The sequence below is a fragment of the Sesamum indicum genome, linkage group LG5 (genome assembly GCF_026168435.1).
Source record: "Sesamum indicum cultivar Baizhima isolate 11 linkage group LG5, ASM2616843v1, whole genome shotgun sequence".
NCBI lineage: Eukaryota > Viridiplantae > Streptophyta > Magnoliopsida > Lamiales > Pedaliaceae > Sesamum > Sesamum indicum.
Genome location: NC_142661.1, coordinates 19,728,737 through 19,747,156, shown reverse-complemented (window position 1 = coordinate 19,747,156; position 18,420 = coordinate 19,728,737). Strand labels below are relative to the sequence as shown.

General features: G+C 36.9%; 3 protein-coding genes across 12 annotated transcripts; 2 read left to right on the top strand and 1 right to left on the bottom strand.

Annotated features, from left to right (window-relative positions):
• Positions 1-318: 318 nt before the first annotated feature.
• On the bottom strand, positions 319-7,709 carry LOC105161389 (uncharacterized). Of its 9 annotated transcripts, none has more exons than XM_088880621.1 (10): positions 7,551-7,705; positions 6,397-6,606; positions 4,763-6,058; positions 4,121-4,222; positions 3,651-3,788; positions 2,324-3,061; positions 1,856-2,190; positions 1,094-1,192; positions 819-956; positions 319-594 (listed from the first exon to the last, which is right to left on the bottom strand). In XM_088880621.1, the coding sequence occupies exons 5-10, from the start codon at positions 3,742-3,744 to the stop codon at positions 439-441; spliced, it is 1,560 nt and encodes a 519-aa protein (XP_088736747.1). In that variant the 5' UTR covers positions 3,745-3,788; positions 4,121-4,222; positions 4,763-6,058; positions 6,397-6,606; positions 7,551-7,705; the 3' UTR covers positions 319-438. The 9 variants fall into 9 exon arrangements, with proteins under 9 accessions (XP_088736747.1, XP_088736748.1, XP_088736745.1 ...); XM_088880622.1 differs by having other exon boundaries at positions 4,121-5,173; positions 5,323-6,058; XM_088880619.1 differs by having other exon boundaries at positions 4,121-6,058.
• Positions 7,710-8,547: 838 nt separating this feature from the next.
• Positions 8,548-11,525, top strand: SYP71 (syntaxin of plants 71). Of its 2 annotated transcripts, XM_011079052.3 has the most exons (9): positions 8,550-8,797; positions 8,889-9,014; positions 9,515-9,677; positions 9,811-9,896; positions 9,983-10,051; positions 10,188-10,232; positions 10,763-10,825; positions 11,087-11,163; positions 11,342-11,525. In XM_011079052.3, exons 1-9 carry the CDS (start codon positions 8,645-8,647, stop codon positions 11,355-11,357), a joined length of 798 nt encoding a protein of 265 aa, XP_011077354.1. In that variant the 5' UTR covers positions 8,550-8,644; the 3' UTR covers positions 11,358-11,525. The 2 variants fall into 2 exon arrangements, with proteins under 2 accessions (XP_088736334.1, XP_011077354.1); XM_088880208.1 differs by lacking the exon at positions 11,342-11,525 and having other exon boundaries at positions 8,548-8,797; positions 11,087-11,167.
• A 1,673-nt stretch (positions 11,526-13,198) lies between these two features.
• On the top strand, positions 13,199-18,114 carry P58IPK (DnaJ P58IPK-like protein). Its single transcript, XM_011079051.3, has 9 exons — positions 13,199-13,666; positions 14,163-14,328; positions 14,988-15,189; positions 15,321-15,481; positions 15,642-15,735; positions 15,829-16,041; positions 16,187-16,267; positions 17,099-17,317; positions 17,648-18,114. Exons 1-9 carry the CDS (start codon positions 13,531-13,533, stop codon positions 17,831-17,833), a joined length of 1,458 nt encoding a protein of 485 aa, XP_011077353.1. The 5' UTR covers positions 13,199-13,530; the 3' UTR covers positions 17,834-18,114.
• The last annotated feature ends 306 nt before the right edge of the window (positions 18,115-18,420 follow it).

The window sequence follows — 18,420 nt, the reverse complement described above, 5'->3', positions numbered from 1 at the left end:
AAGTTTATAAAAATATGATGTATTTTTAAAGTCTTAATAAACTTATTCAATTTTTTTCATACTAATTATAAAAATATGAATATTAACATCTTATAAACTATATGATCTTACTTTTTGTGCATGAATACATAAAAAAGCTTATCCTCAGAATATTTTAACAAAATCTAAAAATGTCTGAATTTGTAAGATCACTTAAATAAATTTAGTTAAACAAGCTCTTAATCTGTGGCAAAGCTTTTCTTAAGCAGCTCTCTGAATTTTGACATGAGGTTTTCTGCCCCCCTCGCGAAACCATGTGGAGTAAACTGCAAAAGTAAATTGCATGATCCAAAAAATAAAATACATTAATAGAGTATCTTGTTTCAAAACTCAGTCATCCATTATGAGGATTTTTCCAACATATTTTACAAAAAAGGTCCAGGTAAATTATAGGAAAACTTAAGCAGAAGATTTCTCCTTGACACCATCATCCATGGCCGACGCCTTGCAGATTGGACACAAATTCTTCATTGATAACCATTTTCGGATACAGCCCACATGAAAATCATGGCGACATTTCAGAGTCCCAACATCGTCCATGTTCTTGTATTCCTCCTGTTAACACCAATTAGGATTTGAAGTTAGAAATGCAGAATTATTCTCATCTATACACACACATGTAAATTATTAAAACTCAACTACGAAATAGGTAATATGCAACATTCTATTGATTTTTCATTAAGACAAAGTACATTTATATACATGCGCTTGTGTGTGTGTGTGTGTGTGTGAGAGAGAGAGAGAGAGAGAGAAGTTGCCAGACAGTGTGAGACTCTCACCAGACAAATAACACATTTTCCATCATCTTGAGATTGGTCCGATGAACAGTATATCGACTCAGTCAAGCATTTTGAAATTAAACCATCAGATAAGCCGGTGCTGACACTTCCAATCCTCTCTCCCAGTACAAGGAGCTCCTGCACCCACACCAATTGTGTTTCAGTATATAAGGTTTGAAAACCGTAAATATAAAAATAATAGTAGTAACGAGAAGCATAAGTTTTTCGACAAAGCCAAATGAAGAAAAATGTTAGGAAAAGGAGCATGATGTAACCTCATAGCTCATATTGTCTACGTCAAGTCTCATCTCCCTGTGGTGATCAAAAAGAGTTCTGGATTCATAAAATGTAGGACGGTCTGCAACCATGAGGCCCTGAAATAGAGCCACATGAGAGACTGCAAATTACGGAGATATCTTTGAATATAGTTCTAGTCAGTTTTTGGCATAAATGTGAAATTGAAGGATCCTTCCTTCACTACTTGCATACTTGCCCCATAAGTACCAGTTCTCAGGGATAGGGGGAAAAAAGAAAAAATTGCATTTTTAAATAAATGAGTTCGATGACACAGATTTACTTAGAAGATATAAACTCGCAAGGAATTATAAAACTTAGTCAAGAAATAGTTTTGCAGCAGAAAAGTTTCCCTGCTATTCTTCCACCTCTTTTGCTGTTTCTTGCTTTTCCTTTACCCTTCTACTAATTTTTGTTCCAGAATATTGGAATTTTATAAGGCAAAATTACTGACTGAAATGAATTCCAACAAACTAAAAAGGGATTGTCAGGCAACTGTGATGAGGATAAAAGGCTAACCCACATCTCCATGCATTCAATATAGAGTAAAGGTCCTTTGAATTTCAAGCATGAATCACAGATAGGACAAAAGGCTAACCCACATCTCCATGCATTCAACATGCCCGTGACTTCAATTAACATGGCCTCCACAAAATTACCCTGTCAAAGCTGTTTACTCCTACTTTTCCATAGCAGAAACATTTGCAGGAAAATAAGCTGATTTCCTTTAAGATAGTGCATACCTCTGATGTCAATCGATCACGAAGGCTCGCCTGCTCAGTAATTGACCGATATCTGTCCCTTAATATCGCAGTTCTCCCAATCCTTTCACCATTACGCAATCTTGTGGTAGAAAAGACCCGTGGATGTCTAGAAAGGTAACTTTCTGCAGTCATTTGCAGCCCTTCATCAGAGGCACCTACCTGTCCTGTGTGAAAGTTGCTTGACGAAGACCCGAAAGATGGAACAGATGTTTGGCAATAACCACTTCTAACCCCTCTGACAGATTGGTGGTTGTTAGCATTTTGAGGAACAGGATTCCCATTTGAGATAGCATTATTGCTGTAAACCCCACTCTCTGCCAAACCATAAGCATAACTGTTTAGTGCATTGAGGGTGTTCTGATCACGAATAAGGAACCTTGACTCTGATACTTCAAACTTATAAATTTGGTTTATGCTATACAACATAATAAATCAACAAAAATATACCTGTGTCACAATTCACCACGTGACCAGCTACAAGAGAAGGATCCCATTCCCTTCTTGGGGGATTTGATCCCTGCCCCCGGAAATCCACCAAATTAGATTGATCAGTGGATCGGCTAGAAAAAGAACAATACAAATAATTGCTTGGCAAACGAGTCCTAGCCAGATTGGGTTCCATGTGAATTCCAGCTCTACTTCTCACATTTCTCAGCATACCTTCACCACCAATAGAGAGGCTATTAACTCTGTAACCAGGTGGATACTCCCAAGGCATATGATGAGATTCTGTACTCCGCTTTTCCTGCAACCCATCAGCAGGTAAGTACTGATTCGACGAACTTCCAGCATCATAATATCTGCATGTAATTCCCCTATCATATGGCAGAGTGATTCCAGGGCTTTTGCGCTTGTATGGTCCCCTGCCACTGCCCATTGTTTGATTATAAAAACTGCAATCTACTCCAGGGACTGTTTGCCCACTGAGGCTGGACGAAGATGGGTGATGGGAGTAAGCATCTGGGACCATATGGAAATTCCCACCAGGAGGTTGATGCGGAAAAGGATCATGAGATGGAGTAGGAGCCTGTGGTTGATAATGTGGCAATTGAGCATTAAGAGTGGATGAAGAGTATCCACTCGACCTAGGAGGAGGGTTCCACAGGGAAGTCGAGGGTCCACCTTGAATGGTCGTATTCTCCACAGGATGAACAAGAGAACTGCTTCCAGAAACACCAGACCTTGCTACAAAAAGAAAACAGAAAAAGAGCATAAGAGTGCTATGAAAACAAAGAAAAGCTATGAAAACCATTACCAAGCATAATTGAAGTGTTACTTTTATAGAGCCGTAACCTCTGTTATTAACTGACTGCCCTATAATTCATCAATTTCAGACTAGGGTAAAATTTTCAACCTAATTAGTATATGACTTTCCATCATGAGCAGATTCATTTTTTCCGCTAACTCTTAAAGAGTACATCATCATAACAAAAAGGGTCACCCAACAGCCACAAGGATGGACTGTAGTCCCAAACATCTCACTCAATCCTTCAAGTTCTCTAGAAATTGCATATATGAAAGGATAATATCCCGACAGAAGTTAGTCATCTGTGTGACAAGATTCTATAAGAGATCAAATTAAAGCCAAAACAGGCTAACAATGACTAGAAAAGGGCAAGAGGTTCCGAGCAGATCATGAAGCCTAAGAAGGCTTCTTAATCAGTTCAATTATGAAAAAAAACGATAGCAAAGCAAATGCTCGTTACCCGCTTCAAACAAAAAAGTAGTCATGCAACCAAAACACTGCATGCAACTGAAACAGTTGAATATATACCCATAGGCAAGTAAGGTTGCTCTGCATGATTCCATCCCTCATCAGCATCAGTCTCATGAATCAGAGGTGTGTTAAACATGTGTCTATGCCCCATAGCTGGCTGATCTGTGGTAACCAATTTACTCAGCAGCCTGGAACCTGCAGGGGGATCAAATTATCTCAGAAGCAGGTCTCTCTACCAGCAAAAAGTTCCAAAGAAACCCAAAAAAATTGCAGCTATATTGGATCACCACCATAATGATTTGAAGGAGGTCCAACTTTATCAAGACTAGAAGAATGGATTGTTTAACTCAAAAATGCAAGCTTAACAAAAATCCAGTTTCCTTTCTCATCTTTATTAAAAATGAGAAGTACAAAAAAGGATGGGTGGAAATAAAAACAACTTTTGAGACACCACCTGAAATTCAAACAGGAACCTATGACCTGAATAAGATAGGTAATTCAGAATGGTAATCATAAGCGGAAAAAACCTTAAAATTTCACATCTTGCAAGCTTGAGGCTCCTCACAGTAAGATTTCTATCATCATGTCTACCAAATGCATTATAGTTTTACTGCACAGTCCATTCCTCTCTGTAATAAGATGAAGCTACGAATGAACATACTAGACAACTACAAGAAATATACTTATATGAATAACCTTTTGTGATGACCTTTGCAGGAGTAGATCCATTAAAGATGGTAACTAGAATTGGTAATTGCATACAAATGCATTCTCCATCTGCTGAATACCAGAATACTAAGACCGTATGCCCTTGGAGGAATGAAATTTATACTTGCAGATCAGATCTTACTCCAAAAACAGATACTAAGTAACACTAATATGACGTTTAATGTCTTAAGAAGGAAAACAAGTTGTGATCATTGGTCCAAATATTATTTTTCACTAAACTATTATCCAAGCAAGTTCAAACAAAGTGCAGTATGTTCACAATTATACAGCCAAAAACAAAATCTTCCCCATACCTACCGTGCTGTCTGCAGCAAACAGTGAGTTAGATCATATTGTACCAGGAACAAGGTAGGATTTCAAAAGAAGAGAAATATAAAAAGTCACAGCTAGCACTGAACTGAATAAACGCAAAATACCATATAAACAGCCTAAATATGTACCTCAGTGATGGCATCTGTTTCGACCAAAACAAGGAAAATTCCAGAACTATTAATGGGAGATAGAGTCATTCAGTTCATTGGACAGAACTTCATCAACAAAATCATAGTGCTTGCATTTCCAGCCATGCAGCCAGGGAAACACAAATAAATTTCAGGCTTATAAAGGCATCATGCATCAAAATTTCATCTTATCAAGAACAGAAGCTTGTCCATGAATCAGTGCACCACTAATTTCCTATCAGTCATTGAGCATTTACTAGTACAAGTTACAACATTTGTCATCTATTATCAGGCTGCAGTAACATGCGAGGCAGGAATAAGCAGCATTCATTCTGGTGCAGCATATCGGCTGTGCTTCCCCATCTAACTATTAAATTGATGATGTTGATGTGCTATAAATAAGTCCATACCCTGAACATAGTAATAGCAAATAGCCATCAGACCATGCACTTAAACTTACGCTGCCCACTTTATTGAGCGTTCTCTTACTCAAAAGCTGAATCCCAGCCAACATTTGAGTAAGATCATAATCAATAACCTTCCAGATTAAGCATCAGTACCTCAACGGAGTTAACTACAATGATAAACAACCAGTGTGTAACTGAACCCAAGGAAAAGGAACTGGCGCTAGTAGATTCCATGATTACAAGTTCATTCCGTACTGGACCAGGATGGGATAGAGAGGACTTTATTAAATACATAATGTGCAATTATTTACATATGAATCTCCCGGATGAATGTAAAGAATGACCAGGGCAACGCTGAACTCTTCCATCACGTACCATACCATGTAGATTTGATCAGCACAACCAGAATTGCAACCCAACCTAGTACTCCAATTCCATGCTACCCATTACCACTAAGGAAATTGGCCAAAATAATTTTCAAAAGCCAGACGAAGAACTTTTAATTTATTAGCATTCCTGTTCCCATATGTCTGACATGCACCATCATGAAGACACAAAATATGCCAGCGTCTCACACCAAAAAAGCCCCCAGAACACCAAAATATGACTGGTAATGTTCATGAAGGGTTATTGGCAATCTTAGAATTAATTCAGAGTGATGTCGGTGTCAGTTTGTTGGAGCATAATGATGTACATGTAAATTCCACTCTCAAGGCAAGGAAATTAAGGGTCCTGCAACAATGAGTCCTATATTCGCTTGTTTCTTGTCCAATTCAATGCTGAATTGGATATTGCAACTGAAGAGGTCAATCTAATAATCTTTTGTAGGGAACAGCAGAAATCAAAATAAGATCTGTTCATCAGTCATCCAGATAGACCATAAAAGTCCCTGCAATACAATTCATGATTCAGATTCTTCATGTTAGAAAGGCTAAGCAACTATCCACTAAGCATGCGCCCGAACTGTGTCTAGGACATAGTGCAATTTCTACATTTTTTTAACACGTTAAATGTGACTAAGCCTACACAAGACACATAAAACCAAGATCTGAATACACTGTTCATATCCTAGCTATGCTTAGCCATCATCTAAAACCCTGCATTAGAAACCTTCTTTATGATAATCAAACTGTAAGCATAGCTTGACTGATGAAACATAAGGAGGTTTGTTCCAGAAGAAATTATTTGAGGAACAGAGAGAGAGAACTGAGAATCAAGACAGCTCACCTGCAACTTGTTCTCTCAATCCATGTGCTTTGCCGATTCATTTTCATTTTTAGATAAAGGAGGTGGACAAAAATGATGTGGTGTCATTGTTCCAAAAACAGGCTCAAGTAACCAAAAATGCCTAAGTTTGTATTATTAGGCTTCATGTAGAGATTCTTTATAAATCATAGGCCAAATCTCCCATACATATATGGAACCAGCAACCCCTGCCTGCATATTGGAAAACATCTAAACCTAATTTTTTGGGACATAATAAAAATGATACTAACATGAAAATTGTTGCACTAAGTAGCTACTTAAAACAATCATCAATAAAGACACAGTTACCTCAAAGCATCTTCTCAGCAGAATATGTGAGGGGCAGGAAACAATTAAAAATGGTGATGACCACAATTTGTGAGAATAGTCAAAATGACAAGATATAACAATATTAGTATCATATCAAGTTATCATAACCACGCACCACAATTAGTGACAACAAATAATATAATAACATCCTGACTGACACGGGACAAAAGCCCTAAAAACCAGTTAGGTCGAAAGGAGCAAAATGAAAATGGGCAACTCCTAAAACAAGACAATTTAATTACAGAAATGAAACTCGTCAAGCAAGCAATCTCAGCAAGATATAGATCACCCAAACCACCATCTATTATCAGTTGAACAGAATCTGGCAACAGACAGCACAATTAAAAATATATTGACAACACGGCCAAAAAATAAATTTAATAATCAAAATCAACCGCTACGACATGCACAATAAAACAAACATACGGAAAAATGAAATCAAATCAGAAAAAATAAAATTCAAAATTAAACAAATTCACGTAAAGAAAAACAAAGCCCATAGCTGGGAAAAATCGTAAACTCAAGAATTTAGACAGTGATAAAAGAAAAAATAATACACCATCCATACAATTAATTTTTTTTTTTAAAGAAGAAAAGGCTGGAACGTAACTTGTTAATCGGAGAGCCGGAGGGGGAAAAAGAAAATAAAATCAACCAACCAACAATCAAGCGAAGAGCAGACGAAGTAAATATAATTCCATGCCAAAAATAATAATAAGAAGAAGAAACATAACCAGATTGTGCATTCACTTGTGAAAAAAAGAAGGAAATAAAAAACAACAAAAAGAAAAAGAAAAACCACGAACCTTAGTTAATCGATGATGGGATGATTCCAATGAGCGATCAACGGCGACTGTAAATGTATCAATACACTGTAGAACCACAGGGAATGTGAACAACAACAGAGAGAGGGAGAGAGAGAGAGGGGGGGGGGGGGGTTGGGGAGGAGGGTAAATCGTCAGCTGAATCGATGGAATATTTTATTTTATATAGCGGTTGATTCATAATGGGTGGCGTATTCCTTGACAACTACGAGTATGAATCATATTATCTGAGCGTGTGTACGCATAATTATGTACGTATATCTTTATGTTGTATGTATTTATGTTTTTACTTTTTTCTTTTTGGATCAATATATTGTGGCCAGGCCTCTTAGGCTGCATATTCTAAGTAAATCAGCCCAATTGATTGTTACTAGCATATGGGGATTATGGGTTACGGCCCAGTTCACATTGTATTTGTCAGAAAAGGCCCTTGAATGTCTCTTTATTTACATTTTTTTTCTTTTTTTATGGACCTTAATTAATTGAAGTGACAACCCATAAGCATCATAAACCTGGTAGGATTGTTCGTACCATTAAATAAAGTTATAAATACTTCATTCACGATTCAATTTGAATCCACAATATACATATTTCTCTCACTATTACCTTCATTTTATTCAATTTTTGCATTCGATCACATAAATTGCTTGATCATCTCATCGTTCTCTCTATGATATCGAATTTTTCAAAGTTTGGTGTTTTATAGAGTATTTAATGAGTACTCAACTACTTTAGTGTTATTTGGGGACCCAATTCGAATTTCAACCAATCATATATTAGAATCTCAAAATGTGAAAAATGATATCTTTACTGTAGTCGCAATATTGAACTGTGTCTTTATAAATGTTTGAATCTTAACCACAAATCAAAGTTTATTCATGCTGTTAATACACTTTTCAGATGGTTCGACAAGGGTAGTTTTGGTAATTCAGGTGAAGTTGCTTTCGAAATAGCAAGAGTTTACTTGGAGAGATTTGTATTGGTATTTCAGCCTGTTCACAACATAAAACCTCTGTTAGTAGGTTTTTATATTTTTGCGAGGAAATTCCAGTTTTTGAAATTCAAAGAGGTGAAAAATGAGCGTGATCGATATATTGACTCGTGTGGACGCGATCTGCAAGAAGTACGACAAGTACGATGTCACGCAGAAGGACTCCAACGTTTCCGGCGACGATGCCTTCGCCCGCCTCTACGCCGCCGTAGAGTCTGATATCGAGGCCGCTCTTCAGGTTTAACCATTTCTCACGTGTGTTTCGATTTAGTGAATGTGATAGGGTTTTTATTTTACTTTGTTTTATTTTTTCCAATTGAATTTGGCAGAAAGCGGAGACAGCTGCAAGTGAGAAGAGTAGGGCGTCGGTCGTGGCGATCAACGCCGAGATTCGAAGGACCAAGGCTAGATTGCTCGAAGAGGTCCCCAAATTGCAGCGTTTGGCTGTTAAGAAGGTTTTGCTTACTCCCCCCCTTCTTTTACTTTTTCGCTTTAACGAAAAAAAGAGTAAAGTAAACAGTTAGTTAGGTTTGTAGAATGTTTTTTTTTTTTTTAATACGATCAAGGAAAAGATGGTTTTGGTTGTTGAATGTTTTCTTTAAAATGATTAAGACGCACTTCGACATCCACATAAGTAATGATTTTGTAATGGTGATCAATCATTATATACAAGAGCCTCTGGTGGAGTCAATATATCTGGAAGTTCACTCTGGCAAGGAGAGCTTAATTTGGGCAGGAAAACATGTGCTGTTTTTGTATGACTGATCACCACTGTTGCTAGGAATGGATGAATCATGTTCTTTTTCATTTGTGATAGACCTGTGCAGTCTTTGCATCTTTTGCAGCTTCTTGTCTCTCGTGCCATGTTTACGGTTTTTGTTATTTCACCTTTTGTGTCGCCCCACTTACAATTAGTCACATGGCTTTTTGAAGTTGGTAAGCATTGACAATGCAGGTTAAAGGACTTTCAACAGAAGAACTTACTGCCCGCAATGATCTGGTCCTTGCCTTGCCCGATAGAATTCAAGCCATACCAGATGGCTCTGCTGCTGCACCTAAATCATCTGGTGGGGGTTGGGGAACTTCAGCTGTTCGTACTGAAATCAAATTTGATTCAGGTTTTCCTACGTGGTTCATATCTTTAATTTTCAATGTGTCCAACTCTGTGTGTGCGTCATTGACTCTTCGTCTCTGGTGAAGCCTCAGCCCCTTTTGTTTGTTGTTAACTTATGCATTAATGTTGACTTTTAGATGGACGGTTCGACAACGAATACTTTCAGCAAACTGAAGAGTCAAGCCAGTTTAGGCAAGAATATGAAATGCGGAGAATGAAACAGGCATGTGCTTTTCTGAAAATGTATGATGTAGAATTGTTTTTCAAAGTTTTAGCATTTACTTTAATTGTAGCATCATCTTAATGCAGGACCAAGGATTGGATGTCATAGCAGAAGGTCTGGATACATTAAAAAACATGGCCCAGGACATGAATGAGGTTATGTTTCTTCTATATTCCTGTTCTCCATGTTGTTATGCTTATTTATTCATTTTTTCATTTTGAGTAGTTGCTATTACAGTTGCCTTCAAATATGTTATGATCGATAACTTTAAGTACTGTGTATTTCTTTCAGGAAGTGGATAGGCAAGTTCCTCTCATGGATGAAATTGACACTAAGGTTAGACATTGGGACTTAAACTTGTCAATAAGGTTGGCAATACATGAAGTTATTTATACTCACCTTTCAAATGCTTTTGTCTATTTTGTGTTGCCTGATAGTCTAATGGTTTCTGTCATTAGTTCTAAAGCATCCAGCAAATTATTAGTTCACTTAATGTGATTGACAGCGTCCCTTCTTCTGCTATGCACGCAAAGGCTATACAAACAGTATGCTACTCACTGGTTATTATTAAGTATTTTCATTTAAAGAAAGAGGGACAAGTTTGACGCCCTCAAAACATAACAAATACTGTGTGATGGACAAAGTTAGAGTGTTACTACCTCCTCTCATAAAGCTTGAAGTTATTAGCTTTCTGTACTGGCTGAAGAATGCAATTAGAGCATGGTATAGTCCTAATGTTGCCATTGCTGAGCAGTACTTGGACTTTGAAGAAGAAATTCACAGCATCTATGTTGACTAATTGCCAGTATTAAGCAGTAGTTTGACTTTGTGATGGAGTTCTAAGCTTCCGTGTTGACTGCCTATAGGTGGACAAGGCAACAGCTGACCTAAAAAATACCAATGTCAGACTGAAGGACACAGTTAATCAGGTGATACTATGTTCAATTCTTGGATTTTGATATGTTCTTCACATGTAATTTTTGGGAGGTTTTCGAGCTCCAAGTCTATGGAAAATTGCAACTATCTATATATAGTGGATCTCTTGTGGGTCTACAAGATAGATGGTTATGATTATCTCAAGTCTTGGAGCCCCAGAAGAAACTAAGGATAATCATGCTCTTTTCAGAATGTACGGTAGGACACTTTTCCCAATTTTTGCTGTACTTATGGAACTTTTGGTTTTCTTGCAGCTGAGATCTAGCCGAAATTTCTGCATTGACATCATTCTGCTGTGTATAATTCTTGGAATTGCAGCCTATTTGTACAAGTAAGTTTCTTTTTCATATTGTTGAAAAGAAACTTATTACTGCACCTTAGACATCTCTCCGCTCTCCTTTTATATTAGCATGTTTTTAGTAATAAGCTAATAATAACATGCTTATTTGTGCTTACACTCTCTTGCTTAGATTAGATATCATTCCTGATGACAAAATGTTAACTTGCAGTGTGCTGAGGAAATAAAGTGGCAGCAAGATTTGATGGATTGAACTGTGTGTGCGCTTCTTCAGTATTCTCTTGGTCCATTGACGATGTCGCTCTTGTATTTGGTTGGGTTGTATAATAGGTTTGCATTTGTATGTGACCTGTTTGGGATATGTTGATTGCAGTGACTTATTGACATGGAACTTATACACTTGTTTCTCATTGACACCCCCCCCCCCCAAACACACAACCTCCCCACAGAAAAGAATAAAGAAAAGGAGGCGTCCTATTGTAGATAGTCGGAAGAGTATAAATAACAGAGAAGACAAGATTGTTACTGATGGTCAGAGCGAGAGAGGACAAAGAAATAAAGCTTCGGCATCCATAGAGGCTCCAAGTAGATTCAAGGTGGAATAGTTCTATGCCATTGGAGCTTTGTCGCAGCTGGTGTTTTTGCCCGGTTTCTACAGTTAGTGGACTGTGCCACAGTAAAAGTTGAAAATATTTGTACAGTAACCCCTTTAGGTATGAAACGTATAAATATATATTGGAAGGCATGACCAACAATTTGCGAAGTGAATGTGCCCGCAGGGCGGAGAGATGGACATTTGCTTCCATGAGTTCAACCATGGAGCTACTTCACAAGCAATCCTCATACGGGATTTCTTCCTGCGTTTAATGCTCCAGGCATGGCTCAGATTTAACCCCAGCTAGCCAGCTTATGCATGTTTATTATTTACTTATGCAAAAGAGTTATCCGATTCAATTTTTAATTTATTCTTAAGAAAAATAAAAACCCGTCGCAATTGTCATAAACCACTATGACACTCTTATAAAGCATTTATAAATTTAAATGGGAAAAAAGAGGGATGAGATAAAAGATAGTCCACAATAAAAACAATGCAATCGAGTTTACAATGCCATTTTGTTTCTTTTTGCTGGATATGGGTACTCATGCTGTGATTTCGATTTTTTTAAATTTATTTTCAAATTGAATTGTTATTGATGATTTTATAAAATTATATATTAAATTATCAATTTTAAAATCAAAATAAGATGTGCGGTATTGTGCTATTTTGAACGATTGCGAGCAATTTGACGATTTTAATATTTATAACGAAAATAAAACATTGAGATTAATAAAAATCAAGAGATGAAACAAGTATTTGTATGTAACAAAGCGAGAAAAACCTACATTATACACCATATACTTCCAACACTTTCCACAACTTTAAGTAAATTAAAATATAAGATCATATATATTAATCTAAAGGAAACACTTAATCCCACAAAGGGCTGATTTTAGAGAAAATAGAGATGAAAGACAGAACAAAGAAAAAGAGAAGAAGAAAGAGAGGTAGAGAAAAAATAGGGGAAAAAAATGAATGAAAAATTGAGACAATCATTAAATGAACTCAAAACTTATTTGAAAAATTAAACATATTTGTTTTTTGTATAAAATGTAAATATAGTTTTTTCAAAAATAGACTTTGTAATATGGATCTTTGATAACATATGAATTTTGGAATTATATAATTCGAATATGAAATTTTTTTAAAAGATAATTATTTTATTGAATATTATATATGTAATTTAAAAATAATTATATATTAAATGGTGTGATTCGATTTTTGGCGATTTTTTTTAAGTTATAAATTAAACCTAAACAAATAATATGGTGTGATTGTACTCTAAATTTAGAATTAAAATTTAAAAAATAAATCATGAAAAACTATTTGATTTGATTCGACTCAGACGATTTTAAATGATTTTAAATTTTTTTTATCACCCTTACGTTTGGATAAGCCACTCGACCCTGTGACATTTTCTTCGTCTTCCTCTGCCTCTAAAGTGCAGTTGGGTCTGGGCCCATCTTTCCTGGGCTGTTAATATTTGATAGATGATTGGGCCCATGGCCGCTATTCGTGGCATCTCTGTGTTGGGTAGCTGAACGGGCCACAGAGGAACTGACCCTCCACGTGGAGACCAGCTATAGGTCGGAGTAACGTGGAATGACACACCGGCACCTTCTATAGCGCCTCCTCCTTCCTCGATGAGGTTCCGATTACTGTAACCCAATAATAATACTTCCTCCCACTTTGCCTAATATAATCCTCACATAAATCACACGCAGCGTCTCACACACTAGCAACTGCATTTCTTGATTGTATCTATGATTTGCAGTTATTTGTAAGTTCTTTAAGGTTTTCAGATGGAGATGGGGATGGGGATGAAGGTCTTTGGTCTTGATATGGTGGCCTGCAGAGGATTCATATATACAGTACTTATTCTGAATTTCGTGTTTTGTTGTCAGCTTATTCTCCTCCAGCCTCTTGTTGCTGCCATAGGTCACCTTCAATTTCAATTTGTCCCTTCATTTTACTCTATCTTTGTGTTGATTGGATATTCCAATTTGTAATGATCTGTTTTGGTTGAGTTTACTGTGGTATTTTTCAAAGTTATGGGTTAGAGTGAGCGTAATCGTCAATGTTCATTTTTTAGGTTGCTATAAAAAATGTTACTTTAAACAATTGGATTATTTGGGATTTCGGGGTTGAATTGTATTTAACAAATATCCAATGCAATTTGAATATGAATTTTGTTTTTATATGGCCATGGATTCTGGACATGATGCTGAACATGTATTAAGGGCTATATTTATTGGTTTTAAGCGGCATTGGGCCTTCTTGAGATTGTCCCTGTTGCAATGTTAAGAGAGTTACATGAGCTAATAGAAGGAATTTATCTGCTTATGATGTTTATTTTTGTAGTACAGTTTTGTCAAAGTCTATGACTTTATAAATTTAAGTGGCTCTTACTCTTCCTTTCTTACTTGAAATGCAGATGGAAAACCCGGTGATCCTGCTACTCTATTTGAGAGGGTTTCACAGAGTATAAAAGTGAAAAAATATAGTGAGGCACTCGCTGAACTCAATGCTGCTATAGAGGCTGATCCAGCACTTTCAGAAGCATATTCACATCGAGCATCTGTCCTTCGTCAGTTGTGCAGGTTTCATAACGGCTTTTATCTCTATTCAAAGATTCCGCATGTGTGTGTGTGTGATAAGAGGAATAACTATACATTTTTATTATTCATTAAACAAGGATACGTTGAGATGTAAAATTTGAAAATATTGTGTGCTATGTTAGTGAGTTGATAGCTATATGATCAATTAAGTGGAACTGAATTAATTGAATTCCAGCTATGAATGAAAATTTACTCATCAAATATGTTTGTTGCTTCTAACAGAAAATCGTATAAATTTGGCATCAGTACTCTGTGTGTGTGTGTTAGTCTCTTCCTTGCTTCTTCCTTTTCAGTTTCTCAGATGTTGGTGGGGGTAGAATATTGCTGAAACCAGACGCCATATGTTGATTGCCCCTTCCTGTTATTTCAATATCGAGCACTTCATCAAACATTTTCTCTTAAAGCAAAACTGGATAAATTTTTTTGTTATTTAACGAATTGTATATTGTTTTGCTTTGTCTTCTGCATAATTTAGTGTCACTGAGGTTCTTTCCACGTACGAGATGAGAAAGTTTGAGCCCAAATGTAGTTAAGAATTTTAGTATTTCCTGTAGATAAGTATTGGATGGTTCGTAGTCTATGTCCCATTTTAATATCTGATTGACAGATCATATGATTCAGGAAATTTTTGGCTAATGTAGATATGAGGAATCGGAGGAAAGTTACAAAAAGTTCTTGGAGATGAAACCTGGGAATTCAGCAGCAGAGAAGGAGCTTTCTCAGTTACACCAAGCTAGGAATGCCTTAGATTCAGCCGACAATCTTTTCATTTCAGGAGACTTTAATAAAGCTTTGGAATATATCGAAAAAGTTGTACTTGTTTTCTCTCCAGCGTGCTCCAAGGTCTGTATTTAAATCTATCCTAGTGACTAAATTAACGATTATCATTCTTCAGTTAAAGGACTATTCTGGTACTTGCTAAATTACATAGCTCATGGATTCATCTTCATGTAATTTTTGGTTTTGTCTTGCAGGCTAAACTCCTTAAAGTGAGATTATTGATAGCAACTAAAGATTATTCAAGTGCCATAACTGAGACAGGATATATTCTTAAAGAAGATGAAGCTAATTTAGAGGCATTGCTGTTACGGGGTCGTGCTTACTATTATTTAGCTGATCATGATGTTGCCGTTAGGTGCGTTTGAAAATGTATACACGGTTTCCTCACACCCCTAGCCAAATGCACTGAGGCAAAGTGATTAGGATGGGTCATTAGTGATTTATGCAGCTATGATTATACTTGAGATTCTTATCTATGTGAGTATGTTCCTATAATTTCACATTTTCTTCCTCAGACATTACCAGAAGGGTCTCCGACTGGACCCTGAGCACGGGGAGTTGAAGAAAGCCTATTTTGGATTGAAAAACCTCCTGAAAAAGACTAAAAGTGTGAGGCTTATACATTCATTCTCTGATGCTTCACGTGAAGATAGTGTTATAGTGAACCGTCTTGAAAGTTGATAATTTTTATATTTCATGCAGGCAGAAGATAATGCCAGCAAGGGTAAGCTTCGCCTGGCAGTAGAGGATTATAAAGCAGCCCTTGCTTTGGATCCTGACCATTCTGCATATAATGTACATCTTCATCTTGGATTGTGTAAAGTCTTGGTGAAACTTGGTAGGGGAAAGGATGCTGTGGCAAGTTGCACAGAAGCACTTGAAATTGATGGAGATTTAGTTGAAGCTCTAGCCCAGGTATGCATCTTCTGTTATTTTAAGGCTTAAAAATAAAAAAAAAAAAGCGCATTAAAAAGCTAAAGAAAATGCTGTCTGAACTGTGCTGTCTTAATGGATGGCTAGTTTGATATTCCGGTTTTTAACTTTTGATGAAATCTCCTAGAGGGGTGAAGCTAAGCTTTTGGTGGAAGATTGGGAAGGAGCCGTAGCAGACCTAAAATCAGCAGCTGAAAAGTCGCCGCAGGTTTGTCGTTTTTTCTAAGCTAGAATGATTAAGTTCTATAATTCATGCTAGTGTTTATGCCTTGATTTAGGATTCTACTGATATCTTTTGTTATGTGTATTAATGTCTCCCTATATGAATGATCCATGTAGAGTTTGTTGGAGTATTAAGGCATAGGCTGTGTCATGCTTATAGAATTTTTGCTTCTCCTGAAGGCTTAACTATCAACTTTTTTAATGTTGATCTTCTCTTGTTTTCCTGAGTTGCTTCTGAAAATAAGCATACCAGAGATACAGATTGCCCTGTCACCGCTCTCAACTTTCAGCTTGAACCTACTTCCTTCTGATGTAATTTTCTTTCATTCTGCTCTCCTACAATCACTCGGAGCTAAAGTTTATGAGAGTCAACTGGTGTTTGAGTTGAATGGATAGAATTGTTCCATATTCTCAACTTTCATATGATTGAGTAGCCTTTGTCCAGTCACTCTGATTTGCACTCTGATTGAGATCAAGTTATGTAATGTGAGATTTCTTTTTATATGCTTTAGATGCATTTAGCTTGTTTAATTAAAGAGGAGCTGATTGTGAGGTGTGGAGGTCTGAGATTTTACTTCAGCACAATGTCCTATAAATTTGAACTCCAATTAAATGAAATAGCATAATTCTACAACAGATCCCCTTAGACTTTGATTTTGCCCGAGGACTTTTGTGATGCTTCTCTGAATACTTGTTATCTCTTATGATACAGTCCCTACCCGTGTTTGATTATTTGATTGTACTTTGTTCAGAGTTCTATAGTTTTTGTGCTTTTGTGAGATCCTTGGAAGTTGATCAAATCCGTAACCTTTAACAGGATATGAATATTCGTGAAGCTTTAATGAAGGCTGAAAGATCACTGAAATTGAGCCAACGGAAGGACTGGTACAAGATATTGGGAGTTTCAAAAACTGCGTCCATGTCAGAGATTAAGAAAGCTTACAAGAAGCTCGCTTTACAGTGGCATCCAGATAAGAATGTTGACAATAGAGAGGAAGCTGAAGCCAAATTCCGGGAAATAGCCGCTGCATATGAGGTTGGTCTGCTCAAAGTTCATTGATCATTTTTCTGAATCATTTGAGTGATTTGATGATCTTATAGACCTTCTAGGGCTGCTTTGACGTTCTGCCTATAATATGTCAAAATGACCATTACATGGTTGGGACTAATGTCTTCCCCTTATTTCCGCTTTCTGTCATGATGCTACCTTCATATTTGTCATATTTCTGTTCAGTACTTTTCATCTTTGAATCTATCTGTTCCAACTCTTTTCTCGTTCAACCTGTTGAGATAATGTTGGTCCACTGTTGCTCTTTTCAATTATCCAAGTGTTGCTCTGAAAATCCAATGGCTATGTTCTCTGCAGATTCTTGGTGATGAGGACAAGCGCACCAGATATGACAGGGGTGAAGATCTTGATGACATGGGAACCGGAATGGGCGGTGGAGGATTCAATCCTTTCGGGGGAGGAGGCCAACAATATACCTTCCACTTTGAAGGAGGGTTTCCCGGAGGTGGATTTCCTGGTGGATTTGGAGGTTTTCATTTTTAACTTCATGCGGAGTAGGAAAATGCATTTCCTGGAATTCTTACTGAGGATGAGGCTCAGAGCGTTCATTTTCTTTAGAAATAGCAGTTTTGACTAACCTTCAACAGCTGCAGTTGGTTACACTTTTATAGGCCTTTTTTTTTCCCCAAATGCTTATCATTGGCTCATTGCAGTATGTTGTACTTGACAGCCTGGTGAAATGGAAATAACATTAGGAAATTGTACGTAGAACAGTTAATTGAAGGAGAAGGTGCAAGTCTTAAAGTCTGCTTATTTCACTCTAATCCTTTACTTGAGGAAACTAAAATTTTGGTGCCAAAATGTGAGCCATTTCATATTGGCGCCGAGTCAAAGTGATTGGTTCAAGAACTGCAAGTCGAGATCTGGATTGGTATGGTTGGTCGTCCATCCGTCTGTACTCTTTAATCATAGAAAAATATAAATGTATCGGGTTTTCTCTTTTGGGTGTTTATTTTCTTTTAGAAGTTAATTTAATACTAAACAATATAAATATTTCCATACAAATAACTCGAAACCTACTAAAAATTAATGGTTAAACCCTAGAAATATAGAAATATGAAATGGGCCTA

Excerpts from the sequence above, each read along its gene's own strand:
- LOC105161389 (XM_088880619.1), bottom strand. The coding sequence starts at position 3,744 with ATGGGGCATAGACACATGTTTAACACACCTCTGATTCATGAGACTGAT. Across the intron at positions 3,062-3,650 it reads GCAACCTTACTTGCCTATGG|CAAGGTCTGGTGTTTCTGGA; the intron begins GTATATATTCAA and ends TTCTTTTTGTAG. Across the intron at positions 595-818 it reads GAAAATGTGTTATTTGTCTG|GAGGAATACAAGAACATGGA; the intron begins GTGAGAGTCTCA and ends TGGTGTTAACAG.
- SYP71 (XM_011079052.3), top strand. The coding sequence starts at position 8,645 with ATGAGCGTGATCGATATATTGACTCGTGTGGACGCGATCTGCAAGAAG. Across the intron at positions 8,798-8,888 it reads ATATCGAGGCCGCTCTTCAG|AAAGCGGAGACAGCTGCAAG; the intron begins GTTTAACCATTT and ends TGAATTTGGCAG. Across the intron at positions 9,897-9,982 it reads AAATGCGGAGAATGAAACAG|GACCAAGGATTGGATGTCAT; the intron begins GCATGTGCTTTT and ends ATCTTAATGCAG.
- P58IPK (XM_011079051.3), top strand. The coding sequence starts at position 13,531 with ATGGAGATGGGGATGGGGATGAAGGTCTTTGGTCTTGATATGGTGGCC. Across the intron at positions 15,190-15,320 it reads TCTCTCCAGCGTGCTCCAAG|GCTAAACTCCTTAAAGTGAG; the intron begins GTCTGTATTTAA and ends TTTGTCTTGCAG. Across the intron at positions 15,736-15,828 it reads TCCTGAAAAAGACTAAAAGT|GCAGAAGATAATGCCAGCAA; the intron begins GTGAGGCTTATA and ends TATTTCATGCAG.